Below are 27,784 nucleotides of genomic sequence, written 5' to 3'. Positions count from 1 at the left end.
GACAGTTTCATCAACCAGATCTAACAAACCACCATGGACAAACGAATTGCTCAGGTCCTGGCTGGCCTCAAGCAGCTGCCAATCCGCGCTCTACTTCTAGAGTTCTGGAGGGATCCGAGAAGGCGCGTGGGTTTGTCGGCTGTCACTCTCGCCGCGTATTTACTCCTTCAACGGTCATTGCGATACCGACGGCTAAAGCGCCTGCAAAAGGTATACCGAAAGTATACAACACGCGAGGAGATGGCCTCGATGACGGACCACGATGCCTGGAAGATCCAGAAGGAGATGCTGGTGATGGAGTTCCCGTCAGCCTCGCTGAAAGCGCTGCAATTTGCTCTGTTCAGGGTACGTACAGCACACCTCTGCAGTATTGTGAGCATACTAACCTTCACAGACCTACGGCATCCCAACAATATCCAGCCTCCTGCTCAAAACATCCCAGTTCTCCAATCCGGCTACCTCCTTTAAGCGCTACGCCGACACGGGTGCCCTAATCGGCCAGTTTATGGCCTTTGAGCCGTCGTCCGAACGGGCGCAAACGGCCATTGCTCGCACCAAGTTCCTGCATGTCGGGTACCGGAATAGCGGGAAGATCCTCGAATCTGACATGCTTTACACACTCAGCCTGTTTGCGCTTGAGCCGATCCGCTTTATTGATATGTTTGAGTGGCGGTCGCTCAGCGAACTTGAACAGTGCGCCATCGGCACTTACTGGAAGAGTCTCGGCGATGCGCTAGGGATCAGCTTCGCGGATCTACCGTCAGGACCGCACGCGTTCCGGGACGGTTTGCATTTTCTGGAGGAACTGCGGGGATGGAGTCTCAAGTATGAAGAGGAATATATGAAGCCGAGTCCATCAAATCAAGAAGTCGCAGATAAAACGATGGACGTGCTTGTTTATGCGTTGCCGCGATTCTTGAAACCGATGGGAGTAAAGTTTGCGACATGCATGATGGATGATCGGTTGCGAGAGGCTATGATGTATGCCTAAATTTTCCTTTCGGATCAATGTATGTGCTAATGATACAGGTACCAACCGCCTTCTGCTGTGTACAAGAAGGTATTCTCCTCGTTACTCGCCATCCGCAAGTTCTACCTACGCTATTTAGCTCTACCCAGACCCAATTTCCAGCGAATCGACATTTTCACCGACGAGCCGAACGAGTACGGGCGGTACTATGTTAATATCTATGAAGCTATCCCATACTATGTGAAGCCGACAATCTGGAACCGCTGGGGCCCTGGAGCATGGGTTCGCTGGGCGATGGGCATGCCGCTCCCAGGCGATGATGACGACAAATACTATCCCCACGGCTTTGACCTCGAAGATCTAGGCCCCAAATACTTCGAGGGCAAAGGGCGTAAATCAGTGGCTGAGATACGGGAACTGCTGAAGAGAGAGCGACGAGGGCAGGCGCCGTTTGTCCCTGAGCTTCCAAGCGTCGAGGATGCGAAGTATGAAGTCGTTGACTCGGACTCGCCTGCTGCATAGCGCCGTGTTACGAATCCTTTCTTCTTCTTCCTCTTCTATTGGACAGTTTTGAGTTATGGATATAGATAGTGTGCGATAGTGTCGTCACGACAAGAACGAACCCATGGTTCAATTCACCGCGCTTTGAAGTCATACAAGACTATCATCCTTTTTCTCCAGCAGTCAACCTCACGAATGCAATTGTGTGTATGTCGGTACCTTCTACAATAAAATGGCCAAGAGGAACCCGGAGAATCTGGACGCCTGGATCCTAGGCAGTGGTATCGCCTCCCTCACAGCAGCCGTGCTCCTCTTACAAGAAGCCCGCGTTCCTCCGTCGCGCATCCACATCATCGAAACCATCGACGTCGCCAGCGGCACAACAGTCAGTCATGGCAATGCGAAAGAAGGCTACGACTTTCGCGCGGGGATGCGTCCGCAATTCAATGACGTCTGCATGCTCAATCTATTGTCATTAGTCCCCTCGCTTACAGACCCCAACCGCAGCGTGCGCGACGAGATCCTAGACTTCGCGAAAACGCTGGATTTCAAACATACGCATGAACAGACGAGGTTTCTAACGCGGAGTGGCGATAAGGTGCACCGTGTGCAAGGGCAGAAAATGGCCTTGAGTGTCCGCGACCGTATTAGTATATTCATGCTGTCGAGTAAGTCAGAGAAGGTGCTGGGGAGGTCCCGCATATGCGATTTTTTTTCGAAAGGGTTCTTCAAGTCTAGATACTGGCTCACACTAGCGACGACGTATGCCATCCATTCCTGTATAAGGGGAAACTGACTAACAGCTGGATCTCGCTGATCGCAGGTTCGGCTTGAAACCCCAACACTCTGCAGCTGAGTTCCGACGACATCTGCACCGCTTCAACAATTTGCACGAGCTGTCCGATCCGCATCTACTCGATCTGGGCAAATACAATGTCCACGAGTCCATTATTGTCCCAGTCACGCAGTTCCTACTGAACCGTGGTGTGGACTTCCGCCTCAATACGATGGTCTGCGATATCATCTTCGCGCACGACAACCCTGCTGACATCAACGAACCGACCAGAGTCACAGCCATCCAGACCTCCGCCGTGGTCAACGGACAGCCTCGAGCCTCAGTTGTTCCCAGGGACGAAGTGACTATAAACTTGAAGTCCGACGACATTGTGCTCATCACGCTCGGCTCGATATTTAGTTCCATTCTGACAGGATCGAATGACTATCCCCCGCCTTCATTCGATCCGACCTCCCTTTCACATTCTCTTGATCCTGACGCCGAAACAACCACTGAGTCCCAGCGCGACTCAGGCGTGGCGATTCCCCCCGAGCTCGACGAGAACTGGCTCCTTTGGCTGCAACTATGCACGAAGCACCCCAAGTTCGGGAACGCGTATAATTTCTGCACGAGGCTGCATGCCTCACGGATTGAATCGTTTACAATTACCGCTTCTCTAGAGGAGCTCTTTAACATGTTGGCTGATATATCAGCGATCAAGCCCTTGCCGGGTCCGAACACGATCCTGACATTCTCCGATACGCCCTGGCTCGTTACGCTGAGGGTTCCGACCCAGCCCGTCTTCCCAGACCAACCAGCGGGAATCCAGGTTGCATACGGGTATGCGCTTGCACCCGAGAAAGAGGGGATGTACGTGCCCAAGCCGATGCTTCACTGCTCGGGTACAGAAATCCTCACAGAGATTCTGGGCCATCTGGATGTCCCACCGGGTCATCCGTCCCATGAAACAATACTAAATAGCACCATAACGATCCCCTGCATTCAGCCGCGTGCTACAGCGACGCTCCTACCTAGGGAACCAACAGATAGGCCGCTTGTGATTCCACAGGGGATCAGCAATATGGCGTGCATCGGGGCATTTGTAGAAATCCCTGATGAGCTCGCTGTGACGGGGGACTATAGCGTGCGCGGGGCGCAGATTGCAGTTAGAGAGCTGATGGGTGTTGATAGCGAAGTCGGGGGGAAAAAGAAAAACAAGAGGGGGTCTTCCACCGGGCTGCGGGTATTATAAATATTCTTTTTCTTGTTTTGTGTTTTCCGTATAGGAAGGTTGATGGTAGATAGGTAAAGTAAGCTGGGTTAGGGTTGTGCTTCCTATTTTTTGTATGGGTGACGGCTCTTAAACTAGGGCAGAGAAACGGGAGCTTTATTAAAGTAACCCATAGCGCTGCTGATCCGTCTTGACAATTAGTAAAGAGACAGTAGAGCTGACGGCATTCAGCAACCAAGCTACTCGGAAACAGCGCAATGGAGGTTCGAGGTTTAGAGCTTATTACGCCAGCGTCTGTGCAGAAGAACAACAGATAAGATATTGATAGAAGTTGACCTGAACAACGTGGATCACCTGTGAAAAGGCTTAGGATTGGGGCTCCAGTTGCTCAGACCAGGCTCTGTTCGAAGAATGAACAACGAGACATTTTCAAACTTCATACAAACGAAGAAGCTGGTACCTTGTTCAGCTAGTCTTGATACTGGCTGCGGGAAAGGTATAAATAACTTGATTATGTCTTCCACTTCTCTCTTCAACGCGCAGTAATGACTAGTCCTCCGCATAGTCCATATTTATATCAACAGTTCGAATCAACCAAGGTGTGTCCAATTAGCTCTCACCAGATCTTCGAGCCTTCTATAACTTCTGCAGTACTGATTCTTCAGCGAGAATGTGCCTTAACGCCCACCGGTACGCCGCTCTGTCACTTACTGCTTCTGTCAAGATATACCGCTGCGCTGCATATCGAAACGACAGAATTCCCGAACGGCCACACCAATTGCGAAACGCACAGGTACCTATAATTCGGACTGTCCGTGCCTCATTGCATGGGCTGCGTCCTGGATCAAACGTATGGGAAGGGCTACTATCCACGAGCAGGCTTCAGCGAGTCCATCCGCAAGGCAGCCACTTACGCCGCGTCCGATAATGGAGACGCTGGGTCCTCGCATTCTATTTTGTTCAATCAAAGTGACACTAACGGAAGTGTCGCCACAGCTGACACAGCCCTGTCGATTCTAATAATCCCAGAGATGGGGCAGAGCTGGATACGCCGTGTAAGGACGGTGTGACAAGGGGCTCGTGCGGATGGAGGCCAACGCTCAGCCCGGGGTCAGTGGCAGAACTCGGTTCGTTGACTCGAGTATGCAGTCTGAACATTCTTTGGCAGACCCCTATAATCCTAACTGATGTTAGCATAGAGGTCTTTGGTGAGACGTCTCAGGGCCGCATTCAGCGTGTTCATAGGCACCGTTGTGCAGAGGAGTAGAGGAAGCGGGTCAAATGACATTCGGATAATCATCAACAAGGTCGGTATTGGTCGTCGTAGGTCAGCGATAACTCTCAGGGATGCTGTAACGAGTCATGTTAGGCGCTAACGTCCCCTGAACAGGCTTTTACGGAACTCGCCTGAGTGACGGCCGGAGTGTACCATGACTGACAGCACCATCGCAGTTGTTGTTGCTTGCCCTCTAAGACTAAGGTGGATATTTATTCCTGGGCTCCTGTGGGGTGTTCCTATCATCTTTCTATATGATGTCCTTGGCGTTTCGGAATGATTGGAGTTCCCACAGGAGGACTGCCTTTCTCGGCCACCTCGGGGGCATTCCGCAGGCGGGTCATACAGGGGTGTCTTAGTGCTTGAACCTTTCCCTGACGATGTTATTATTAGAGACGCTTGCCTGTTTGCGTCTCGGCGATGCTAGAGATAACTGCTTGTTTTGTCGATAACTCCGTTCTTCGTAAAGGCGAACATTCCGCTTGCCCAACGCTGGTGATATATCTGAAGAAGTCGCTGTAGTTTAATATAAACTCTTGGCTGACAAGTGTCAATGCGACGAGGCATTTGGTGAAGGGCGCAAGTATAAAGAGCACCTGTTCGTCGCAGGTAATGCCGATCAGCCAGCACGAACACTGATCGACAAAAACTGGACAATGAAGAAAGCCGTTCTGTCCACACTCTTTGCATTTCTCCTCCGCTCGGCCAGCGCGCAGGTCGTGGGTACGCCCTCTGGCTTCGCGGCTGGGACTACGGGAGGAGGTAATGCGACGCCTCAGACTCCCTCCAGCCTAGACGAGTAAGTCCCATAGTCTCACAGCGCTGGTAATCACACTAACGTAGTAGACTGGTTGAATGGATCACCGACGATACTCCCCGTGTCATTCTTATCGACCGTGAATGGAGCTTTATTGGCACTGAGGGCACAACATCCACGCAATGCTGCAGCACCCGGACAACTACCTGCGAGGGCGGGACGAGCGCCGGCCAGGCCTGGATTGGAGACACCTGCGATGACGGCACCTGGGTAAGCTGTACCTATGACAACGCCGGCCCGTCGCCTCTCGATGTTGGCAGCAACAAGAGTATTGTGGGCGTCGGCAGTGCGGGCGTCATCCGCGGCAAGGGCCTGCGCCTTCGCGGCGGCGTCAGCAATGTCATTATCCAAAACATCCACCTCACCGACACGAACCCGGAGTATGTTTGGGGAGGAGATCTCCTCACCCTCGACGACTGTGACAGGGTCTGGATCGACCACAATAAGTTCTCTCTTGCTGGGCGCCAGTTCATCGTCTCTGGCTGGGGTGCTGCCGGGCACGTCACGATCTCGAACAACGAGTTCGATGGCGTGACAAGCTGGTCGTCTGGATGCAACGGGAAACACTACTGGACGCTGCTGCTTATCGGGCTGGAGGACTGGTACACATTCCAGGGTAACTGGGTCCACGATGTCTCCGGCCGCGCACCGCACATGGGAACCTCGAACACCGACAGCCGCATCTTCTTCCATGGTGTGAACAACTATTTCCAGAACGTGGGCGGCCATTCCTTCGATATCGACACAAACACCTGGGCGTTGCTCGAGGGCAACTACTTTGACACCGTGACAACTCCGGTTACGGACACCACGTTGACTAGCGGTGCGTTGGTGTACAATGTGCCCACCGTGGACTCGGCGAGTGCCTGTGTTGCCGACCTTGGGTACATCTGCGAGTGGAACCGCCTGGCCGGCTCCGGGACCTGGCCCTCGTTGACGGACCAGGAGGTGTTGGCTCAGTTTGCGCAGTACAAGGACAGCTTGGTTGATGCTTATGCGGTTGCAGATGTGCCTTCGACTGTCGTTGCCAACGCTGGTGTTGGTAAAATTTAGTTGAGCTTTGTTCTCTGTGTTTTGGGTTGAAGTTGATGTGCAATTCGTTAGTTGAATAACACAGTAACTTGCAGGAATGATTCAAGGAAGACCTGGATGATCAGTAATTAATTGTGGGATTGAATCCATCGTATTGAACGAAGTTCTGATATGGTCTTCCCATATAGAAGCAGGGTCAGACTTAGAATAACGCCCACCAGTTTAGTATCAGCAAGAAATCTTGCTCACCGAATCCTCCCCGTACTTGATATCGTATGTTCAGCACCTTAGACCAATGAAACCGTGCATAGGTGTTTGAGCCAAAGATGGCCTCGCGCGTCTACATGTCACAACATCTACAATTTCCCAGGGATGTCCAAGCGCCATTGTGTAGTTCGTAATCGATTAGGCAGTCATAGACATTATTTGTACTCCGTACACTATAGGGAGCTGGCAATAACCCGGTTGGACTCCCGTCAAAAGTCAAGCGTAGTTTTCCTGGCGTGCCCTGCGACCCATCCATGTCCGGTATAGGAAGAGCAAAACGATACCCAGACCAACGACAAAAACGATGCAAAACACCAAAATGGGGCCGGGATTTTCGCTGGCCCAGTCTCGTCGTTGGAGGACTTGCCTCTGCGTTGCGATAGCGAGCGAATCGAGGGCGGGCATTTTCTAGTCTCGTCAGTTCGTGCTCGATACAGCAATACTAGGATCCATACTGCCTGGCAGCACTAGGCGAGGCTTGTCTTTGTCTGTCTCGGAATCACGACCTGTCTAGTATCTCAATTGCTTGATGAGGGCCGCGGGACGTATATTGTGATAGAAGTAGTCCTCGAAGGTCAGGCTGCAGAGCGCAGCACAGAGGGGGACCAGCGCGGACAGGAGACGGCATCGAAGAGTCGGGTGTCGCGGATGCTAATGACGTGGTGCAAAGTATATCGTATGCAACCCTGAGCCTACCACGAAGTTTATATCGCGGGCCCCTCCGGTCGAGTTTCGCGAGCTGGCAAGCTTGCTCGACTATTCAGGGACCTCGCTCGTCCGCTCATCCCCATGGCGCTTTCCATCCCCAACGAGCATTCCAAACTGATATCAAGATCTTAGCCGTGATACGAGTGATGTTTGATGCCGAAGACAGCACAGTTCCTGGCGTCACCACTCAACGATTCCGCCGGCGACGACGCGTTGCGAAGTGTTTGACGTCATGGATCGCAGACAGACATGCCAGTCCGGTTGGAGATAGTGGTTCGAGTATCGGGTACGTTTTACAGGATCGAGATGCGAGAACTAACCGTTTGACAGGAAGCATCGGTAGTTATCCAGGCAGCAGCAGGACCATCAGGACCGTGGGACGTTAAAGAGCAGCCGAAGGCTGATTGGCATCACCAAGTCACGAGCCTTGGCAAAAGTCACGTTTTCCCCTTTTGGCAGGTTTGGAACACCGCCGTACCGCCATTGTTATTCTCGCTCCCTTCCTCCCCAAGAATGCGTTTCATATCTCATTAACCTTACAATCCTGCAGCACTGACTTATGGATACCTGCTGAGCTTAAGTCGTCCCGTCCTTGGGTCCCAAAGCGCTTGAAATTCTCGAGCCATACCTAAAATTGCAACCGCTGCGGCTCGGCCTCGTATTTGGCAAATTGGCCGCCAATCAACGATCCTGCCAAATCCTCAACCTGCAATGCCACCCACCCTGTCTAACTGGCAGGAAGGGGCTGGGCAAGGGTCGAGACCATGATTCGACGGGCGTTGTGGCCGGCAATTCTGGGGGTCTAGTCCCTTCTCCCACAACGGGATGAATTGACCGTGCCTTGCTGCAAGAGGAATCGCTCTTGGGGCTGTCGTCCAGTCCAGGTCGCAGCCTTGCAGGTGAAGTCGAGCATTCGTCGAGGTTGGAAGAGGGGGATTCGCCTCAGCGTCAGACGTCTCTGGACCCCGTCCACAAATTCTCAGCGACCCCGTGTAACGCGACCTGTGCAGGAGGATCGAAACTGGCGTCCTAAAACCCAAACCTCAACCAAAATACGGACCATGGTTCGAGATCTGACTTTCTGGCCGAGATATCTTGCGTCCCTCTTGCTTGTGCCTCGAGCTGTCGCCTGGACGCTCCTTTGGCGGAACGAGACCACGCCTTCCTCAGTCGAAGACGGGCAATCCGCCCAAAACTGCACACAGATATGGCACGAAGAAGGTAGACAGTTCTCATGGGACCCAGAAGGGCCCTGGTGTCTCAAATTCTACTCAGATCCATCATGCGACTACAGTAACGGAATCTCCTGCGAGGGCCGTCTCTGGAAACAGCAGGCCACGCAAAACATCTCCGCATTCTCGGTCTACCCAATGCCCGATTCCTCTGTGACTGCGTTTGGATTCGCCTCGAGCACGGCTATTCCCACAACGACCACAACGGCGACGTCTACACCCACTGATACCAATGCCGAGCAAACACCAGTAGCAGAAACCGCCTCAGGCGGCAGCAGCAAACTTTCGGCTGGTGCCATCGCCGGTATCGCCGTCGGCGCCGCTGTTGCCGTCGCTTTACTCTGCGCTGTATTCTTCTATCTTGGCCGTCGCAGTAGACGCAAGGCTGCTGCGGCTGCCGCCGTTGCGGCTACATCGTTACCTAAATCTGACTCGCCATCTGCGGCTCCGCTGAATACGAGCAGTAGCACGAACCCATCTTCTCCACCTTCTGATGATGTGAGCTCGAGCGCGACCTTGGCAGCCTCGGGTACGATCGCCGAGCTACCAAAACCACCTATGGTCGAGATCCAACACGTCTCGCCACCAGACTACATTCAGCCCCTGAACGGGACCCGAATAATTGAGCTGCCGGGCCAGACTCCGGAAGTTGAGCTCAGCAATACACAACAGGTGCAGGAGATGAGCGTCTCGCGCCAGATCCAGGAGCTTGAAGGGCATGGGACCGAGAAACGTGGGCTATAAGGATGCCGCGCCGTATCGCTCTCTTGTCAGTCGTGAACGATTTGGTGCTTTGCTATTGGTGCTTGTTAGCGATGGGCTGGTTACGGATCCCTCATTCTTTGAAATTGCAGTAATGTACGTATAAGCATTTAAGCGTCTTCTATAAATATATACCCTGACTTTCATTTTTGGATACTATACTTCCGATGCTGCCCTTTTTCCCTAGAATTTTTGCAACTCAAACTGAAGATGGAAGAGCAGGATCTGCTCAAATATGGCAAAGGTTTTCCATGGGCTGGAAGAGTATTGCTCCAAGACAAAAGCCCGGCGAGACAGATAGCAGCGAGGGCCCTGCCCGGTGAAGCTGTAGAATGATAAACACCATATTCGTCACAAATTAAGATTAACACTAGGTATATAATCCAACCGACTAGGGAATCTTGAACATTACAACCGTCAAAATACAAAGAAATACAGTCAAATTATTTGGGCGCCTGCTGCACTTGTCCTCCTTGCGAGTGCACCACCACATGCCCGCTTCCGTGGTAAGTAGCAAGAAGCTGACCGCACTTCCCGCAGTGATGGTCAACGTTCTTGAAAGCAGCGACAAAGTAGGGAATGCACCCGATGCACGCGCAGCAGCAGAGCACCGCCGCCCAAGCACTGCAAAGGCAATCATTAGTCAAACGGTTCTGCACGAGAGATTCAAACAATAGACGTACTGTGTTGAGTTTCCATTCACTGCTTCTGTCCGAGTCATCTCTCGCTGACCGCAAGCAGGGCAGTCAACAACCTGGGGAGTCCGTTGCAGCGCGTGCAGAGGGAAAGCCGTGGGGTATTGACTTGGCTGAGGCTGTCCCTGAACGTAGGGCTGTGGCGGGTACATTTGTGGAGCGGCGTTTTGTGGCTGCTGCTGTCCTGCTGGGTAGCCCGTCGTGTATTGCTGAGGCGGCATGGTCTGGACCTGGATCTCGGGGTTGGGCTCGGTGGGATGGTGAGGAGGCTGCGTGCCCTGCGCGACAGGCGCCGGCTGCGCAGGGCCCGGGGGCGCGTAGCCGGGAGGTCCTTGCCCGTTGGCGTCTGGCACTGAATATTAGAAGACTTGTCGACTATCAGGTATACAATGACAGGCGCTGAGTGAGTACATACCGTAGTTTGCTTTCTCTGACATCTTGAGGCTAGACTGTTCAAAAGACGAGGGTCGCGGGAATGTAGGTGTGCGAAGACGAGGAAGAAGACAGACGTCAACAAAGCAAGGAATTGGAATGTTGAAAGAAACTCTTCTGGCATCCGTCTCAATCTTAAAGGGTCCAGTCTTCGTATCTATGGTGCGATCTGCGAAAATCCGAAATAGCTCAGGAAGCGCCTAGCGAGGGCCAACGCCACCAATACGAGGTACCAGCGACTTTCATAGGCTGATGGAAATAGCTGGCCCATCGAGGCTCGGATTCTTGAGCTTGCCAAGGGCACTATCGTGCGTGCGATTCAGCCTCGTAATTGCTTTTGGCATGGCGTGGAGTAAAGCTGGCAGTTTGGGCGACATCAGCCGATCTCAGGGACAAAAACGTCGACGCGGCTCAAACCCCGAGGATGCTGGGACGCATGGCGGTCTCTGTCTGTTTATTTTCTGCTGAAACTGCGCGCTCTTATTCACAGGGGAATACACCGGTCGCAGACCAAGGAGACGGAAAGCTGGGTGACGAAAAGCGAAGCTTTCAGCCTCTACAGACGTTTCAACACATTATGTCCTGAGGCTGTGAAACTTTGAACACGAGGCTGGCGGAGGGCAGTGCATGAAGATCATCGCCTGGAGTCAGGCAGTGTTGTTGAATTTTTACCTTCTTCTCCACAAGGACCGGCGTCTTCTTCACCGTAAGAACTTAGTGGTAACGACAGCTAAATCGCTGGGAGTTTGTTCAGCAGGATGAAGAGAATGTGAGCGCTAAGAATCCAAGACTTTGTGCCTCAGGCTTCAACTTTTCTTCAGGCATCCATCTCAACTCCTCCCTCCTTCACTATGGGACCAACACAACCAACTCACGCTGCCGGTCACGACAAATGGTGTATCCTGGATCTATAGATGACTTTACAATGTCTCTTGTGAAAGCATGGTTGATATCAGGGCATGGTCTCAGCACGACGGACAGCGGGCCCGCCCGTACCTGGAAGCCCATTCTGCTTGCTCGTGCTAGAACTGATCAATTTCTTTGACCGGTGCGTGATATCATGAGGCTGTATACGCTGCTCGTGTCCCAAATCATCAACAGATGAGCTACGGGCAGAATAAAGGCCCAGTGTTCTCATTTTCGGCCCATGGATATGGAAACATCAACACCAAACTAGCTGGAGGCCAGATCTCAACAGCAGGTACCCCAAATCTGCTGTGTCGCTCTAAAATCTACACCAGCTTCTGGTAGCTGGCGCACGATACCCCTACAGATAAACGATATGCCAATCGGCTTATCTCCAGAGCCGTTACCTTGGATGCAACCTCGCGTGGGGACTGGTATAGGTATTTGAAGCTGTTCCATTCAAGGCTTCCCACGCCCTCTATGGTGCAAATTTCCAAAAATACAGCAAAGCGATTACCAGCTTCTGCAGCCCATTTGTGGTCTTCCCTTGTTTCTTCGGTACAACCAAGTTGTGTTGGGGCAGCCTTATCTTTCGAGGCTCTCACAGACTTGCTCCCTCTGCTGGATACCGTCCAACCAGTGACTCTCTGAGATCTTATCGCTCCCTCGTTCAAGGGGCCTATATCTCTTGTCTACCGTTTGATGTGCCGTTCGATCTTGCTTTTGCTCCATGCTTGCGCCACGTTTGGGCAGCAGAAAGCAATATTTATCAGCTTCATCCTGACACTAATCGAGAGCGCCCGTGCTCTGCATTCCAGCTTTTCAGTTTAAAACATGTCAGACGGTGGTGATTGATGGCACTTTTATTGCAAGTGGTGGCGCGGCGACCTACTGGGCTAACTATAGCTTCTTGTGGATCCAGAAGCTTAGTCTAGCATGGAGAGTACCCTCCCACCCCCAGCTGCTATCCATTGTCTTATATAATACGGAATTCTTCTTTCTAAACCCCTCAGTAGCTGGTCTTCGTCGGCAACATAGAGAAAGAACTGCAGAGCAAGTAAGAGCTAAAGGAGCTCATGGAAGTACTGGCGTTGGCTGATTCAGGTGTGGATCTACTGTTATTGGAGTCTTTTCAGAGACCAGTGCGTCCAGGCCTCTGTGCAAGGCCATCTCTACCACGAAGGACCGTTTAACTATTTAGCGCTGACGCAGTGCATGGTTTTGCAGGTTTAGATCCAGATGGCCGAACAGCAAGTAGCTAACAACTACACGACGCTATCTTCCAGCAGAAATTGAGCTTTCCGGACAGGCATTAGTATCCGTGGCCGCCAGCGCCTTAGCTGGGAGCTCCTCGCATCTTTTATCTCTTCATTCACAATTGATATGTTGGGCGCGGAAACCTGTTTCTCACCTGGACGCCGGGATCACGGTTAAGCCCTGGTATATCCTTGGTTAGAAGCTCAAGAAGTATGGAAAAGACCCGTCTTGATAACCTTCTTTTCTTGGGCAGAGGACAAAGCATTCGTGATACCGACTTCGCCGCCAAGGCAATTCAAAATTAGTGTATGGAAATATCAATCAGCTTGGTAAGATATATCTACTTGTAACCGTCACACTAAGGAGCGCCAGTGAATCTCTTGCTCTGTGCGCCAATGAGAGGTGATGTTGTTTTTTGTGCCAATACAAGCGAGACGCCGATATCGGCAAATATCAATGTTACAGCGTATAGCCAAATCCAAGTCTAATACTTCGCTATACTCCACCGTCGTACGCCACTCTCCACCATCTTACCTCTCCGTCTGGGTTTGCGTCCTGTCATATCATTTGCATCTGCTATGGCCGAGGCGGTCACCGAGGGTCTCAAACGCGTTTGCTAGCAGACAAGCGAATCGCGTCTTTCAATGTAGACACCATTAAGTGCGCCATTTGGATCATGCTCGGGACGTACCTATCAGTGACAGAATCCACCGCAGGCCGATCTTGGGCTTAAGAACCTCCCGCGCCCTACGAGGCCATTGCCTGCTCATAGCAACTGCTGCCGTCACAGAGCCTGAACATTGTCACTAGAGCGATAGAGATGCTGAGCAGTGTCGAGAATCGGGCCTCAACCTCCCTTCGATCCAGGCAAATAAAGTGCGCAGCACTGGGGTCACTCACCCTCTTACCTGTTAATACCCGCGAATTATGGCCTAATTCGAAGAAAGACAATTATGATCTGTCCACTCTTTATAATCTCGATAAGAATGGATGACTGGGCTCAAAGCCCCTGGGTGAGGCCACAAAAGGCTTTCTTGCAGGACAAAGACTACTTTCATGAGCTGTCAGGTACCCTAGTATCGACGTCTGCGGTACTTTTGGAAGGTTAGGTCCATATGCAATCACACTTATAGTGATAGAGCTCTGCGATCTACTACGTAGCAGTTTCCCGAATCACCCATGACTCGTGATGGGGGGATACCGTGATGCTAGGGATACGAATAGCAGTAAAGTATGACATGTCCTTTAAGTATCAATACTTCCAGACTGGACGATTAATTATCTATTCTGGGCCCTGAGTGGAATTGACAGCCCGCAGACGTACGAGAGTTCCATACTATGGACCTCGGTCTAAATTCATGCATTCCCAATAATTGTATGGTCTGAGCATGCTTGCTGCGCGCAATATGATTGGCGAGGTACCTTGAAGTCTGAATTTATGATCCAATCAAATTTGGCCGCTGTACAATGTGACTAAAAATCAATGCTCTGATTGGTGATACCGGTTGGTACGAAAGCTTGGGCAAAGCTTGAGGCTCCACTTCCATGCTTTGCGTTGCTTGTTCCGTGCGGCAGAAGCTTGAACCTTGGATAGGCATGATGACTTGATAAGCAGCTGTACACGTGGGCAGGGATCTCCACAGGCATGGGTCTGGCAGTTATCGCGGAATCCAGAGCGCCTGTGAGGTTGTCCTGTCGGTGCATGTGCGCGAAATCATGGCCTTCCATTTGCCCGCAGGAATTTGGGGGCAGTTATGCGACTTGAGCCATAGCATTCCCAGGGCGAACTATAAAAAGCATACATAGACGACCAAGACAATGTAGACAAGCATACCCAGCCTCTTCCCATCTACCATCATGAAGGTCCACACTCTAGTGCCGATTCTCAGTCTCGCCAGCGCTACGGCCGCTGCGGCCGTGCCTTCCAGCAGCAAAACTCCCTTTGGATATGCTTCTGGCTCCAAGAAGTCCATCGCCAATCTCAAGGACAAGATCGAGAATGTAGTCTGGATTCTGCTGGAGAACCGCAGTTTCGACAACATCCTGGGTGGTGTCAAGCGCAAGGGACTCGACAACGTCGTCAACAACGGTCCCTTCTGCTACCCCCAGAACGTGAGCGAGCCGAGCAGCACACAGCGATGCAGTGTATACAAGGACTTTGATTCGGTGAAGCACGATCCTGACCACTCGATCACGGGCTATAACATGGAACTCTACGGCACCTACCATCCCAGCAATGCGGCCATCCGTAACGGGACCCTCAAGCCGAGCATGAACGGGTTTGTTCAGCAGCAGCTGGTGCACCACGAGGGCATGGACCCCAAGGTAGCCACCGAGGAAGTCATGGGCTACTACTCTGAGGACGAGATCCCGACTCTTGTCAATCTGGTTGATGACTTTACCACCTTCAATTACTGGCATTCGTGTATTCCTGGGGTAAGCTCTCGACCTCACATTTGTTGTACAGCTCACTAAGCGTCCGTCAGCCCACGAACCCTAACCGCCTCTGCGCCTTATCCGGCACATCAGACGGCCACGGCGAAAACGACAACAGCTTCGACGTCTCTGGCATTGGGATTTCTAGCATCTTCCAAGTAGCCAGCGAGAACGGCATCTCCTGGAAGAACTATGACGGCACCAACGGCGACTTCCTCCCAGACGCCCTCTTCTTCAATTGGACCGCTGAGAACGCACAGAGTAGCGTCGTCCCCCTTGAGAACTTCTACCAGGACGCCTACCTGGGCCTCCTCCCGCAACTCTCCTACATCAACCCCTCCTGCTGCGACCTCGACACAAACTCCATGCACCCATCCGGCAATGTCTCCTTCGGCCAGGTCCTGGTCAAGCAGATCTACGACGCGGTCCGGACAGGCCCGCAATGGAACAAGACCCTTCTCCTCCTCACCTTTGACGAAACAGGCGGCTTCTACGACCACGTCGAGCCCCCTCTTGCCGTCAGCCCGGATGACAAGACCTACGTTGAGACCGCTGCCGATGGTACCGACTACACCTTCACCTTTGACCGTCTGGGCGGCCGCATGCCTACGTGGCTTATCTCGCCGTACACGCCCAAGGGTCACATTGAAGACTACGGCGTCGACCCCGTGACTGGTCAGAAAGCCTCGTACAGCGCAACCTCTGTGCTCAAGACGCTGGGGTACCTGTGGGATCTCGAAGACTTTACGCCGCGTGTCGAGCACTCGCCCGCTTTCGACCACTTGATTGGTCCCACGTTGAGGAGCAGTCCTGAGACGCTGGCGAACCCGCATACCTTTCCCGACGCCGTTTAGGATCTGCGTTGGCGACTCAGTTAGCATGCCTTGTCTCGGGTATCATTCGCGTACTCTGTTTCTCTCGTGCTGTTTGGCCTTGTATAGATAGAGACCGCTTGTATGTGCTCACATCTACGCCAGAATTGCCTTACGATTGATGGCAGCTTATGAGATGGCAACTTATGAAGTATATGATTATCAGCCCAGTCTATGTAATTATACTCCTTTATTTCTTTTTAAGCACTAAAATGGGTTACATCTGAATACATATTTCCGCCCAATACGAGAAAGAGATCATAAAATCTAAATCTGCTTAAAGGACCCTATCAGGCAAATCGTGGCCCGTCAAGCTAATTACTCTCATTATTAGCCGCCTCCTCTGTCTCTGCGGCCAAAGGTACCTCGTCATGCCATTTCTTGATCCGGTCTTCATTACCTAGGCTTACGGTACGAGGGTACACTCGTCTCTCTGCTCTAGCTTGAAAGTGGTTCCATCGACGGCCCCGTACAAGTCAACCGGCGAGCCCCCGACGATAAGTGAGCGCCGGGGATGCTGAGAGCTCATGGATAACAGCTCACCGCGGTACAGTATCTCAGCGACCCTTTACTCGAACCAACAGCTGGACAAACTCGATGGTATGGTGTCGAGGTCTTCCTATGAGGACAACGACAGGCATGAGAGGTAGATATCCGTAGTAGTACCCTCTAGATATCTGGTTATTCAGTCATGTTCTGTCGCTCTATCTCTTCCGGATCCAAGGAATACCACCGGTTTCCCCTCTCAACTGCAAAGGGCACAATTTCAGTACCCGATATTTGAGTTTTCTCGTCGGGATAGGCGAAATCGACAGGGCGAGAGCAGTTGTCCGCTATAATCCCTCCTCCAGATACCCGACAGCACGGCACCCTGTCTTTGCTTCTTTTCCAGATCCGATAATCGGCCATCACTGGATTGTTCTGCCGCTCTTTGCGCGCGCGCTGCTCTGCATGAGTTTGTGATGGTACTAAAGAGGGTAATTTTGCATCGATGTGAGTGATTTGGCACGCGATGAGAGCTATCACACAGGGGATTTGTTCTCCGTGGGGAGTGACTCGCTCTTCCTCATTGATACGAACCTGTTGCATTCGAATAATAAATAATTCCTTCGGGAGTGAGGTCTTAACTTGACAGCTACTTGACAGCGTGGGTTGGTGGTGTGCGTCGTTGCGATATCGAGAGCTTGCTGCGCACGCTAAACAGTAAGACCACAACCGTTTCCACTGATGCCCAGTCCTGCGCATGGACACATGTAACCCTCTGCCGGCCGACCGGTGTTAGTTCTTCGATCAGCTTCCACCTGGTTGGACAAGTAACTATCCGAGGATCGGTGGCAGCCCCGAGCCCAGCGCGATCGGACCAACTCCGCGCCCAAGGGCCTTCTCCAGTCGTCAAATGTGCCCCGCCCCCGCGTCCATATTACAGCTCCCTGTCTTTAAAGGAGTGGATTTCAGCATTCTGTAACCTTGCGCAATTAGTTACCTCCTCATACAGACCTCACCATCCATAATGTCCAAGCCAGCAATTGGTTTCGTCGGCCTGGGAGCCATGGGCTTCGGCATGGCCACCCACCTTGTCAAGCAGGGCTACCCAGTCCATGGCTTCGATGTCTTTCCAGCTTCCGTGGAGCGCTTCAATGCCGCTGGCGGCATCCCTGCTTCGTCGCTGCGTGAATCAGCCGAGGGCAAAAGCTACTACGTCGTGATGGTCGCCTCATCGCCGCAAGCGCAGTCTGTGCTCTTCGCTGAGGACGGCATAGTGCAGCGTATGTGTAACCCGACCCCGGGGGGGAAAAGAGAAAGAAAGAAAGAAAAGAAAAGAAGACAAGAAGTAAAGCTGACTCCATGCAGATCTCCCACCAAACGCTGTCCTCATGCTCTGCTCCACCGTGTCCTCCATGTACGCCCAGTCCGTCGTCACCGAGCTCCAGAACCGCGGCCGCGGCGACATCCGTTTCGTCGACTGCCCCGTCTCTGGAGGCGCGCTGCGCGCGGCCAACGGGACGCTCTCCATCATGGCCGGCGCGCCAGACGAAGCCCTTGCGGCGGCGCGCGATATCCTGCAGGAAATGTCTGACGAGAACAAGCTATACCTGGTCCCCGGCGGCGTCGGGGCAGGGAGCAATATGAAGATGGTGCACCAGGTCCTGGCCGCGATCCACATCCTCGGGGCCAGCGAGGCCCAGGGCTTCGCAGCGCAGCTCGGCCTCGACGCCCGCGCCATGGCAGAGAAGATCCAGTCCTCGGACGCGTGGACATGGATGCACGAGAACCGCTTCCCCCGAATGGTGGGAGAGGACTGGAATCCTGGCGTCAGTGCCTTGACCATTATCCTGAAAGATGCTGTACATTCCCCTACCGGCACTTGTATTTCCCCTCTCGTGGTCGAAAGTCGCTAATCAGCCTACAGGGAATCATCACCACAACAGCCCGCCAGCAGCGCTTCCCCAGCCCTCTCTGCTCCACTGCAGAGCAGACCTACATATCCGCTCTGCTCCATGGCTGGGGCCCTAAAGACGACTCGGCTATGGTCCGACAGTACTATGCCAAGCCGCTCTCAGACGTAACCCCCTGCACCGACGCCGAAGCGGCCACCGAGCTGGTCTTGGATTACATGCGGGGTGTCAACCTCGTTGCTGCTGCAGAGGCCGTCGCATTCGCACGGTACCTCAACGTCGACCTCTCGATGTTTCATGTCCTTGTCAGTCAAGCTGCCGGAGCCAGCAAGATCTTCATCGAGCAGGGGCTGGAGATGATCGAAGGGCGCATTGGCGACAAGGCTCCCGCGGGGTCGCCGACGGTCGACCAGGTCGCGACGAAGCTGGAGGCCGCTGTACAGAAGGCGCGAGATCTGCACTGTCCGCTGCATCTGGGGAACGAGGCGTTGAACCTGCTGTTCATGGCGCAGCGGCATGGATGGGGCGACCAGAGCAGTACGAGTGTAATTCGGGTCTATGGCCAGTAGTCGATGTACAATGTAATTCTTTCTATTCACATTCTTCGCTTTTCTTCGCTGAAGAGAGTACGCATAGTATAATGAGAGTATAATGAGAATGATAACTGGAGCTTCACACGGGAAACTCTATGGAAACTCTATGGACACCGTATGCGTCACTGTATGCGATACTCTATGGATATTCTATGTGATATTTCATCCGATAATTTATGCGGTACTTTATGCGATACTTGCGGTACTCTATAATTTACTCAGTAGGATACTCTATACGATACTCTCTGCGATGCTTTCTTCGATACTTTATGCGATACCCTATAGTATACTCAGAACTCAGTAGGCCACGTATCACCCGCAACATCTCACCTTTCTTGATTCAGAAAAACAACGTAGTATCGCACAAACAGCGAGGTCAAGTGGGGATCCACTTGAAAAGCCATGTCGCAATCGGCATCCACCACGGCAAGTCCATTGAGTTCCCCGCGATCGTCTGTCGTTGGTCGGACCAACTCCGTGCGAGGGCCTGCCCAGGTGGGTATACTTGCCTGCACAGCGCGGGGTGTTATAAAACACCCTTGTCGCCTCTACATTAACAGCATTATTATCTTCTCCTCCCTCCTTCCTCCTCCATTCGTCCACTCGTTTATCTCGTCCATCACTGGCCATCTATCACAAATTAAGGGAGATAAAAAAAAAAAAAGAAAAGAAGCGCCAAAATGCCCCTCAACAAACCCAACCCCGCACTGTCGATTCTCGACCACGCTTCAAAAAACAACTATGCCGTCCCTGCAATGTGCGTCTACAACGTTGAAGGCATCCTTGCGACGGTCCGCGCAGCCAACAAGAAGCGCTCGCCCGCCATGATCCAGCTCTTCCCGTGGGCCCTGCACTACGCCGACGGCCTCCTCGTGCATGCCGCCGCCGAGGCCGCGAAGAGCTCTGAGGTCCCTGTCACCGTGTCGATGGACCATGCGCAGACACCAGAGATTATCCGGCGCGCCGCAGATATCGGCGGTTTCGACAGTATCATGGTCGACATGAGCCACTACGAGAAGGAAGAGAACCTGCGGCTAACGCGCGAATTGGTCACGTACTGCCACGAGCGCGGGATCGCAACCGAGGCCGAACCTGGCCGGATCGAAGGCGGCGAGGATGGAGTCGCTGATACGGCTGAGCTCGAGGGGCTGCTGACGACGCCCGAGGAGAGCGAGGAGTTCGTCGATACGGGGATTGACTGGCTCGCGCCCGCGTTTGGCAATGTCCATGGCGAGTACGGCCCGCGAGGCATCCAGCTGGAGTATGAGCGGCTGAAGAGCATCAATGAGAAAGTGGGCGACCGCGTTAGGCTTGTGCTGCACGGGGCGGATCCGTTTACCGAGGAGATCTTTCGGAAATGTATCGAGTGCGGCGTATCCAAGGTCAACATCAACAAGGTCTTGAACAATGAGTATGTGAGGGTACAAAGAGAGAAGGCCGGGAGGGTGCCGCTTACGCAGCTGCTGGAGGAGGCAACGGACGAGATGCAAAAGGCCGTGGAGAGGTGTATGGATATGCTGGGGAGCTCGGGGAGGTACTAGTCTGAACGAGTTTCTAGGGTGGTCTGGACCGGTCTTGTTTTTGTTTTATCTTCCTTGCATCTAATGTAGTGTACCCTAGCCGTGAGTATAAATCTAGCCGATCAGCCACACGTTTCCAGAAGCGCAAATCGTCATCCCCATGGGTCGAGTCCAGCTGCGAGATAACGATCATCTAGTTGAAGCTGCACAGATCTTGCATAGTTTCCTCAAGTCTTGACTCTGTTCAGCCCAAAACTTGACCCTTCTTCGTTCCCTTAGCGTTCAATCTTCAATACACTGCACCAGTGCTCTGCCTCGTGTTGGATCGTGTCTTAGGGTTTGCGCCAGCGACCCCCTGACAGCCCGACTCCGTCAGCAATCCCAATAAGGGGATTTGACATACGGCAGGTCTTCTCGGTAGAGCTACACCTGCCAGTATTCAGGTTCTTCCCTCTGGGCGGATACCTAAGGAAGTCGGTTCTACAGATAGAATGTGAGGGACCTGTAAAATCGATGCTGAAAATGACCGCTGCTGAAGCCATACACAGCCACATTTCCACCCATAACTCTCAACAGCAAGCAACCATTTTAACATTGTTACATGCACTGGCACTACCATGCACCTGCCAGGTATTCAAGTCCCCACCTGTGGCTGATCTTGAATAAGTACTTGACCACAGCATGCTTCAGTCCATCTTAACTCATGACTAAATTGACACCAAAAAGGCCTCCTTTGCAACCAAATCTAGCTGCTCTAGATCTGACCAGCCTGGTCAAGTACAGGAACAGTACTTGTTAATACTTATCAGTAATGGTTAAAGGTGGTTCCAGTGTTCGGCCGCCTGGCCAAGTACTCTATAAAATGCTACCTTTTCCCTGCCTCTTCTTTGTTCCTCTGTCCGCCCTCCCCCTCACCTGCCTAAATGATCTTGGTTCAATTCTGAAGCCAGTTATTTCTAGACTCCAGCCTACTTCTCTACACTATTTCTGACTGGTCTAATAACACCTCCTCTGGTTCTTCCTGGTTAATCTGGTGAATACTAATTTTGGACTGATCCCATTCTCTGCAAGGAGACTCAAGCTAGACTGGCATATTTTTGCAGCCTTAGATGGCTCGCCCTGAACTTCAGGCCCATGACCCTGGAGGGTCTTGCTGTTATTAAATAATATTGGTGAAAATAAGTATACTATCAACCGTCAATATCTATATAATAGCTTAGAAATGATGTACAATAGGTGTTACGTCCAGTCAAACAAGGACTTATGTCAAGTACCTGCTCTTGGAGGATCAAGCCATCTACATGAACTTCTTTAAGTAGATGTACAAGATATCATGGAAGAAACTTCTTTAATTATAGTGCTTCATACCCTATCCCACACGGACGCTCCACTTAGTGACTTATCTACCTAGGATATGAAACCGCTCGAGGCTGGATCTTGCGAGATTGAAATGTGCCAAGGTCAGCGAATCATGGTGAGGCTGGTGCCGGGATTAGTACTCGATTTCGGTCTTTGTGCTTAGCGTTGCTTAGCGGTTTAGCGTTGCTTAGGCTTAGGTCCAGGGGCGAGACCAGACCCTACCGTAGCAATCTCTGCCTGGTTGGATAAACCGAATCGGCTCGGGCCGCTGCTTTCACTGGGCAATTGCAGTGCCTGGCCGAGAAAGAACCCACCTGGGTACATTTCGTCGACTCTTGGTGGCGCTATACCGCTGCAACTCCTACCTTGTGTAATCTTAGGGACGTATATAGCCCGGATCCATATGACCAGATCAGCACACTGGTCAGAGTCAACTTTTGGCTGGTAATCGCACATGTGCATGTAAAAATGGCAACCTGGATGAGCTATGGGCTGCCTCACTCGCTAACCTTTGAAGGTGGATCATGCTACCTTGATAGCTACAGCGAAATCCCTGCCTCATCCCCAAGCTGATCCACCTTCAAATTGAACGACTAGCGGGTTTCCAAATCAGGCGACTGTGCCTGGCTCAGGCCAGTCTATATATTGCCACCGGCGGTCTTGGGAAATTTACGGCCAGTTATTAAGGCAACATTTCCATGAGTCAACTCGCATGAAAGCTGAAACGAACCATTCAGTGGGGCCTTCAAGCCCGGCAGAGACCTCATTTCGCGCCCATGTGCATATTGCATCACCAAAGGCAAAGGCATGGATGGTCTCTTCGGTTGCTCCTATCCGTGCCGTCTTCTCTTGTCTTGGTGCTCCCGTTCTTGCATTCTTGACAAGGTACCTACCTAGATATCCTGAACATTGATAATTAGGGCTTTGCCATTCCCATGACTGGGTTAGGGTTTCGCATCCATACCTGTAAGTAGGTTAAAGCTTCCTCTCCACGTATCTCCCCCTAACAGCCCAAGCATGAACCACCTTCCAGCCCGACATGAACGTGAGACTCTCTTTTCAACACAAATTACTAATGCCATTATCTGGCATCGCTCGCCTAACAACTCCTATCTGCCGCCACCCTATACCCTCGATCTACACACCGCGTCTTCTTCAAACCTGCAAGCACCCAGCTCTAGTCTCAACCACAACCACAACCACAACCAAAATGGGCCGAGCACTCCCCATATTCGTCAACGGCGAACTCCAAATGTCCCAAAGAACCCCGGGCATGTGTACAGCGGATAACTCCGCAGATACCTAGAGCGGCTAATGGAAGCCGACGGGTTCAGCAGATGGGGCTTCGCCATCTACCGCTGCACCTACGAAAGCGGCGCCGAATCGAATGCCTTCATGGCGCGCCTCTACAACTCCGTCACCGAGCTTCTGGACCTAGACAACGGGCTTGACATCCTCGACTCCTATGCACCCACGGTGCTCCAGGACCCCTCCTTTGCTGGAGCGACAACCGCGACGCTCCGTGCGCACTTTCGGAAGACCTGGACGCCCGCCGCCTTTATAGACGAGAATCCAGGTCTCTCAACAGATATTCTGCCCGCGGCGGAAGCAGGGCGTTTATCGGCTCTTCATTATGGTGGATAAAGAGGTTCTGGAGTCTGTGCTCCAGGCGCCGGGAGACGGCATGAATCTCACCGGATATGTGCGCCTTGTATATGCGGAGTGGGAACCGCAGGGTGAAGTCGGAGGGGAATAGCGTATCGCAAAACAGCGACAGTAACAGAGATGCAGACGAAGAAGATAAACTCGTGCCCCTCGAGGGTTCTACAACCAAGGATGTAGGTTGGATGAACGTGCTGTACAATGATGCACAGCTCATAGCGTATCTGAACATCCAGCGTGACTGGGACTGGGAGGGCTATTACGAGCGCCCACCGGCTATTCTGGCGATTGAGTAGCTGTGTTTTCTCTTGATTTTATTCTGTTTCTACCATCCAACGCATAGGTTCAGAATTAGTACTATATATATGCCCGCTGCAGGAGCAGGCGTAATAGAAGCTACTATTCTTTACAACGTAAAGCAAAATGGTCAAGGAAAGTAAAGTGTATAGATATCTATAAGGATAGGTAGTAACTTACACATGCAGCATGACATAAGTGCCAAGTTCTCTTTGAGAACGCGCGAGTTAGCCTTTCCTACGGGTCAAGTAAAGCAACGGGACATAGAGGGAGGGTTCAGGCAGGGCATGCTTCTATTCCGCACCGGCAGCAAATACACTATCATTGCGGGAGAGACTTGAAAATACGGTGGCCCAGGATTGACGAGACAAGCCCTGGTCCGCAAAAACAGGCGTTGAAGGGCTGTATCCCGCTAAGAAGTTGGGGTCAACAAAGGTGGTTGGACTGGTAGCATACCTGCCGGATGATACTTTAAGGTCTTGTACTGGTGGGTGTGTATAGTTGATGGGGTACTAACCACTGAGATGCATCACGTAGTTCCATTTTAATGGTGCTTGGAGTATGCCCAGGTGGTCGATTAGGGCTTCAGAAATAAACTGAGGCCTATATACCGCTTACAGTGGATTACATTCATCTGTACTTATGTAACAGCTAGCAATGGAGGTATGGTAACTACAAGTTCCTCATGGACATCCACCACGCCTTGCTTTTCTCGTTACTTGACAATTGCTTACCTCCTTAATATCAGGTTATTCCAGCGCTTTGCGTGGAGTATTGAAATACTGACTAGTATGGTAAAAGATCTCTGCCTATGCACGTACAGCAAAAGACAGCACACTCCAATGCAAACCCAAAAGAACTCGCATGCATGAATTATATATGAAAATATTTAGGTATTACTGCTACTATAATATATTAATAAATAATATCTGGCAGTTCAACTTTCTGCAAGCAAACTACCTTGTCAAGGTCCATGTCTTGAAGCCCAGCCTGATATAGGAAAGGGAGACTTTATGGATGCCTTATACTTTAATAATAAATGGCAAGACCTTCCCTTCCAGGCCTTTGTTCAATATACAGAACTAATCTGCTCAAGGCCTAGACCTAGGCTAATGTAACGGGCTGGATACCTATGCGCTAGTATAGGCCAGACCGCTTGACTAGAAAGGCACAAGACAACTGATCAGAATGATCAGTTGCATCTAGCGCCTATATAGCAGCGAAGGCCCTGCCTGAGCCCTTATCCTGTGGTTAACCCATAACAGCAGCCAAATAATAAATGATATAAATTATTGCGCTGGATAATATAGATAAAAAGAGTTTAGCTAACAAGCTAGTCTAAGCTAACAGGGCAGAATAAGCAAAATGGGCAGAATCTGGGACTAGAGATACTAAGAAACAGGGTGCAGCTGCTATTTCTGACGGGGGAAAAGGGGGTAAAGCAGGTAGGTGTCCTTAAAGATAGATAGTGACTGGTCGGCGCAGATATGGGAGGGAGAATAAGTGGAAAGGAGAAAGTGAGCCATAACACAAGGACAGTTCTTATATACTTGGAGAAGCCAGCGGGCAGTGATGAAAGCGCAAAACCAGCTGGAGGGAATTCACAGTCTCGCTTTACAGTCTAAAATGGCGGTCATATAGTTCAGATTCTTCGTGGTGGGTATTGAAGGACGTAGGCTTCTTCACCCTAGTTTATCTTCTTGAAGAGCAGTAACTGACATTTCCTTTACTAGTTATAGCGGCTCGCTAGTTACAGCGCTCGTTTTGGCATAATTTATTCAACCACTGTACCTTGGCTTGATTCCAGGCTGTTTCTAGGCTGTTTCCAGGCAAATTCCACCCGAGGACCGTTCTATATCTAGAGGCTCTGATTTTGGACTCTAAAAAGGATACTGATGCCTCCTCGATATCGTTTCTGGGGTTTCGAAGACATTTGCGAGAAGATCTACTATAAGTCTTCAATATATAAATCTTATAGCGGGACGGGCGTTTCGTATAGTTGTCTTTTCACCAATAAAATCAATGACACATTTAGGCGTTCCAAGCACAACTGACCAATCACTAACCAATGAATGTCAATGTATTGTGTATAATAATTTCTTATGCATTTTACAATACATTGTTCAACCGTTTGTTTTCATGCCGCCTGAATAGAAGCATTCTCGAGTGGGGCGGGCTCGACATCCGCGCGTCTCCGCAGCCAAGTCAAGGCCAGTCAATCCTTCAGTCCTCTCCTTCCCTCCTCTCACCCCCAGCCATTCCAGTGCCAGTCGCACAATGCACGCGATCGAGCCCTTTTGGGGGCCCCAGACCTCCTACCTCAAGTACCTCCCCCTCTAGCCAATCCCGTCGCTATACTAACTGCGCTCAGTTTCTGCGAAGAAGACTACGTAATCACCCGCTACGTGGCCGAGTTCATCAACACCCTCAGCAGCCTGATCTACTGCTCATTTGGCCTGTTCGGGCTCTATCAGCTCTCCCAGCGCAAGCAGGCATCTTTCTCCCGCTGCATCCCGTACTATGGACTCATTGGCGTGGGAGTCTGCTCTGCCGGGTACCATATGACCTTGAAGTACCATACGCAGATGTGTATGTCCTCCATCGACCATCTATCGCTCTTATTACTATGGACCCGTCTAGCTTACACAGGCCTTCTTGGATCACCGGCAAAACAGCCGACGAGCTTTCTATGCACCTCTTAACAACACCGCTTCTCTACCGTATCCTAACTTTCCAGAAGACCGAGTCGTATACCCACGGGGTAGGATTCATTCTGTCAATTCTCTTCACGATCGTCATGGTCATTCACATGGTCATGGACGAGTTCCTGCTGCACGCCGTCTCGTTTGGTGCTGCAGTGCTGCTAATCACTATCAAAACAATCAAAACAATCCCGCAGCAGATCCATGACTCTGATATCAGACTCAACATCAAGATCGTCTCGCGGTTTGGTCTTATTTGCTTCGTCTCCGGCTACGCGCTGTGGCTGGTCGACAACTTCTTATGTCCGTCCTTGACTTTCGTGCGGGGTGTGCTCGGGATGCCGCTGGCATTCCTGTTCGAGTTCCATGGCTGGTGGCACGTCTTGACGGGGATTGGCGGTTATATCGCCGTCGCCGTGGTTGATCTGATCACCGCGGGCGAGGCGGGAAGAGATCCCACGCCTGACATGGCGTTTCCGGTGCCGCTAGCGACAAGGGCTATCAGGGGTCTAATTAACAGGAAGGGAGATGGGAAGAAAGGAAAGTGAGTCTGCTTTGAGCTAAGAAACGATGTACTGTAGATTTTAACTGTTAGATGATGAATGCTCGGATGGAACTGGGCGTCGCTTTTCCTATAAGCGCTGGAAACGGGTGATAGATTTGTCCAATGATGTCTAGAGGTATTCTTAAAAAGGGTCTAAACACGGGCATAATATAGACGACTTATTATCGTGTATACTAGTTCTAGTGTCTTACTACCGGCGTGCAGCCGCATTAATCAAGACTCCTAATGTGTGATTCCCAACTTCAGTGGGATTCAATGTCAATGGTACTCCGGTTGTCCGAAGTGGGTCAAGTCCCAGAACAAATCCATGTCCATAAGCATTCACAAGTCACGACAGTGATGCCACGACATTAAAGCACTCCAGTCGACGGGTATATTAGCCCAAGGCTGCATTGTTTCGAGAGACCTGGCCTCTGTATGCGAGCTGAATGCTGTTAACCGGTTGACCGGCCAAAACTCGGCGGTGGCGATACTCTAATTGTAAGCCTTTTATCTCCATATCATACTGCAGATAGTACTCT

At 51.6% G+C, this 27,784-nt stretch overlaps 9 protein-coding genes across 9 annotated transcripts; 8 read left to right on the top strand and 1 right to left on the bottom strand.

Moving 5' to 3' along the window:
• Positions 1 to 33: 33 nt before the first annotated feature.
• On the top strand, positions 34 to 3,498 carry BDW70DRAFT_150219 (oleate hydratase; the record flags this gene model as incomplete). Its single annotated transcript, XM_073739123.1, has 5 exons — positions 34 to 345; positions 395 to 981; positions 1,030 to 1,455; positions 1,715 to 2,233; positions 2,295 to 3,498. The coding sequence occupies 5 exons, from the start codon at positions 34 to 36 to the stop codon at positions 3,496 to 3,498; spliced, it is 3,048 nt and encodes a 1,015-aa protein (XP_073596165.1).
• A 1,725-nt stretch (positions 3,499 to 5,223) lies between these two features.
• On the top strand, positions 5,224 to 6,623 carry BDW70DRAFT_168105 (polysaccharide lyase family 1 protein; the record flags this gene model as incomplete). The annotated part of the gene is made up of 2 exons (XM_073742374.1): positions 5,224 to 5,552; positions 5,600 to 6,623. The coding sequence occupies exons 1-2, from the start codon at positions 5,410 to 5,412 to the stop codon at positions 6,621 to 6,623; spliced, it is 1,167 nt and encodes a 388-aa protein (XP_073596164.1). The 5' UTR covers positions 5,224 to 5,409.
• A 1,677-nt stretch (positions 6,624 to 8,300) lies between these two features.
• BDW70DRAFT_51059 (uncharacterized protein) lies at positions 8,301 to 9,657 on the top strand. The gene has a single exon (XM_073744168.1). The coding sequence runs from the start codon at positions 8,639 to 8,641 to the stop codon at positions 9,551 to 9,553; it is 915 nt and encodes a 304-aa protein (XP_073596163.1). The 5' UTR covers positions 8,301 to 8,638; the 3' UTR covers positions 9,554 to 9,657.
• A 297-nt stretch (positions 9,658 to 9,954) lies between these two features.
• On the bottom strand, positions 9,955 to 10,826 carry BDW70DRAFT_51057 (LITAF-like zinc ribbon domain-containing protein). The gene is made up of 3 exons (XM_073744167.1): positions 10,682 to 10,826; positions 10,255 to 10,612; positions 9,955 to 10,195 (listed from the first exon to the last, which is right to left on the bottom strand). The coding sequence occupies exons 1-3, from the start codon at positions 10,701 to 10,703 to the stop codon at positions 10,015 to 10,017; spliced, it is 561 nt and encodes a 186-aa protein (XP_073596162.1). The 5' UTR covers positions 10,704 to 10,826; the 3' UTR covers positions 9,955 to 10,014.
• A 3,892-nt stretch (positions 10,827 to 14,718) lies between these two features.
• Positions 14,719 to 16,151, top strand: BDW70DRAFT_150217 (putative phosphatidylglycerol specific phospholipase C; the record flags this gene model as incomplete). Its single annotated transcript, XM_073739122.1, has 2 exons — positions 14,719 to 15,297; positions 15,348 to 16,151. The coding sequence occupies 2 exons, from the start codon at positions 14,719 to 14,721 to the stop codon at positions 16,149 to 16,151; spliced, it is 1,383 nt and encodes a 460-aa protein (XP_073596161.1).
• Positions 16,152 to 17,679: 1,528 nt separating this feature from the next.
• Positions 17,680 to 19,134, top strand: BDW70DRAFT_168103 (NAD binding domain of 6-phosphogluconate dehydrogenase-domain-containing protein; the record flags this gene model as incomplete). The annotated part of the gene is made up of 3 exons (XM_073742373.1): positions 17,680 to 17,935; positions 18,021 to 18,514; positions 18,580 to 19,134. 3 exons carry the CDS (start codon positions 17,680 to 17,682, stop codon positions 19,132 to 19,134), a joined length of 1,305 nt encoding a protein of 434 aa, XP_073596160.1.
• Positions 19,135 to 19,838: 704 nt separating this feature from the next.
• BDW70DRAFT_168101 (class II fructose-bisphosphate aldolase) lies at positions 19,839 to 20,721 on the top strand (the record flags this gene model as incomplete). Its single annotated transcript, XM_073742372.1, has 1 exon — positions 19,839 to 20,721. One exon carries the CDS (start codon positions 19,839 to 19,841, stop codon positions 20,697 to 20,699), a length of 861 nt encoding a protein of 286 aa, XP_073596159.1. The 3' UTR covers positions 20,700 to 20,721.
• Positions 20,722 to 23,351: 2,630 nt separating this feature from the next.
• BDW70DRAFT_150214 (uncharacterized protein) lies at positions 23,352 to 23,995 on the top strand (the record flags this gene model as incomplete). The annotated part of the gene is made up of 3 exons (XM_073739121.1): positions 23,352 to 23,613; positions 23,684 to 23,773; positions 23,829 to 23,995. The coding sequence occupies 3 exons, from the start codon at positions 23,352 to 23,354 to the stop codon at positions 23,993 to 23,995; spliced, it is 519 nt and encodes a 172-aa protein (XP_073596158.1).
• Positions 23,996 to 26,259: 2,264 nt separating this feature from the next.
• Positions 26,260 to 27,349, top strand: BDW70DRAFT_136200 (ceramidase). Its single transcript, XM_073736822.1, has 3 exons — positions 26,260 to 26,320; positions 26,368 to 26,585; positions 26,672 to 27,349. The coding sequence occupies exons 1-3, from the start codon at positions 26,274 to 26,276 to the stop codon at positions 27,244 to 27,246; spliced, it is 840 nt and encodes a 279-aa protein (XP_073596157.1). The 5' UTR covers positions 26,260 to 26,273; the 3' UTR covers positions 27,247 to 27,349.
• The last annotated feature ends 435 nt before the right edge of the window (positions 27,350 to 27,784 follow it).

This window comes from Aspergillus foveolatus (assembly GCF_047715535.1).
Source record: "Aspergillus foveolatus strain CBS 279.81 unplaced genomic scaffold BDW70scaffold_23, whole genome shotgun sequence".
Lineage (NCBI taxonomy): Eukaryota > Fungi > Ascomycota > Eurotiomycetes > Eurotiales > Aspergillaceae > Aspergillus > Aspergillus foveolatus.
Note: the sequence above shows the minus strand (reverse complement) of the source record. Positions and strands in the feature narration are given on the sequence as shown.

Excerpts from the sequence above, each read along its gene's own strand:
- BDW70DRAFT_136200 (XM_073736822.1), top strand. The coding sequence starts at position 26,274 with ATGCACGCGATCGAGCCCTTTTGGGGGCCCCAGACCTCCTACCTCAA. Across the intron at positions 26,321-26,367 it reads CCCCAGACCTCCTACCTCAA|TTTCTGCGAAGAAGACTACG; the intron begins GTACCTCCCCCT and ends AACTGCGCTCAG. Across the intron at positions 26,586-26,671 it reads GAAGTACCATACGCAGATGT|CCGACGAGCTTTCTATGCAC; the intron begins GTATGTCCTCCA and ends CCGGCAAAACAG.
- BDW70DRAFT_51059 (XM_073744168.1), top strand. The coding sequence starts at position 8,639 with ATGGTTCGAGATCTGACTTTCTGGCCGAGATATCTTGCGTCCCTCTTG.
- BDW70DRAFT_51057 (XM_073744167.1), bottom strand. The coding sequence starts at position 10,703 with ATGTCAGAGAAAGCAAACTACG. Across the intron at positions 10,613-10,681 it reads GTCAGAGAAAGCAAACTACG|ACGCCAACGGGCAAGGACCT; the intron begins GTATGTACTCAC and ends ATTCAGTGCCAG. Across the intron at positions 10,196-10,254 it reads GTGAATGGAAACTCAACACA|TGCTTGGGCGGCGGTGCTCT; the intron begins GTACGTCTATTG and ends TTGCCTTTGCAG.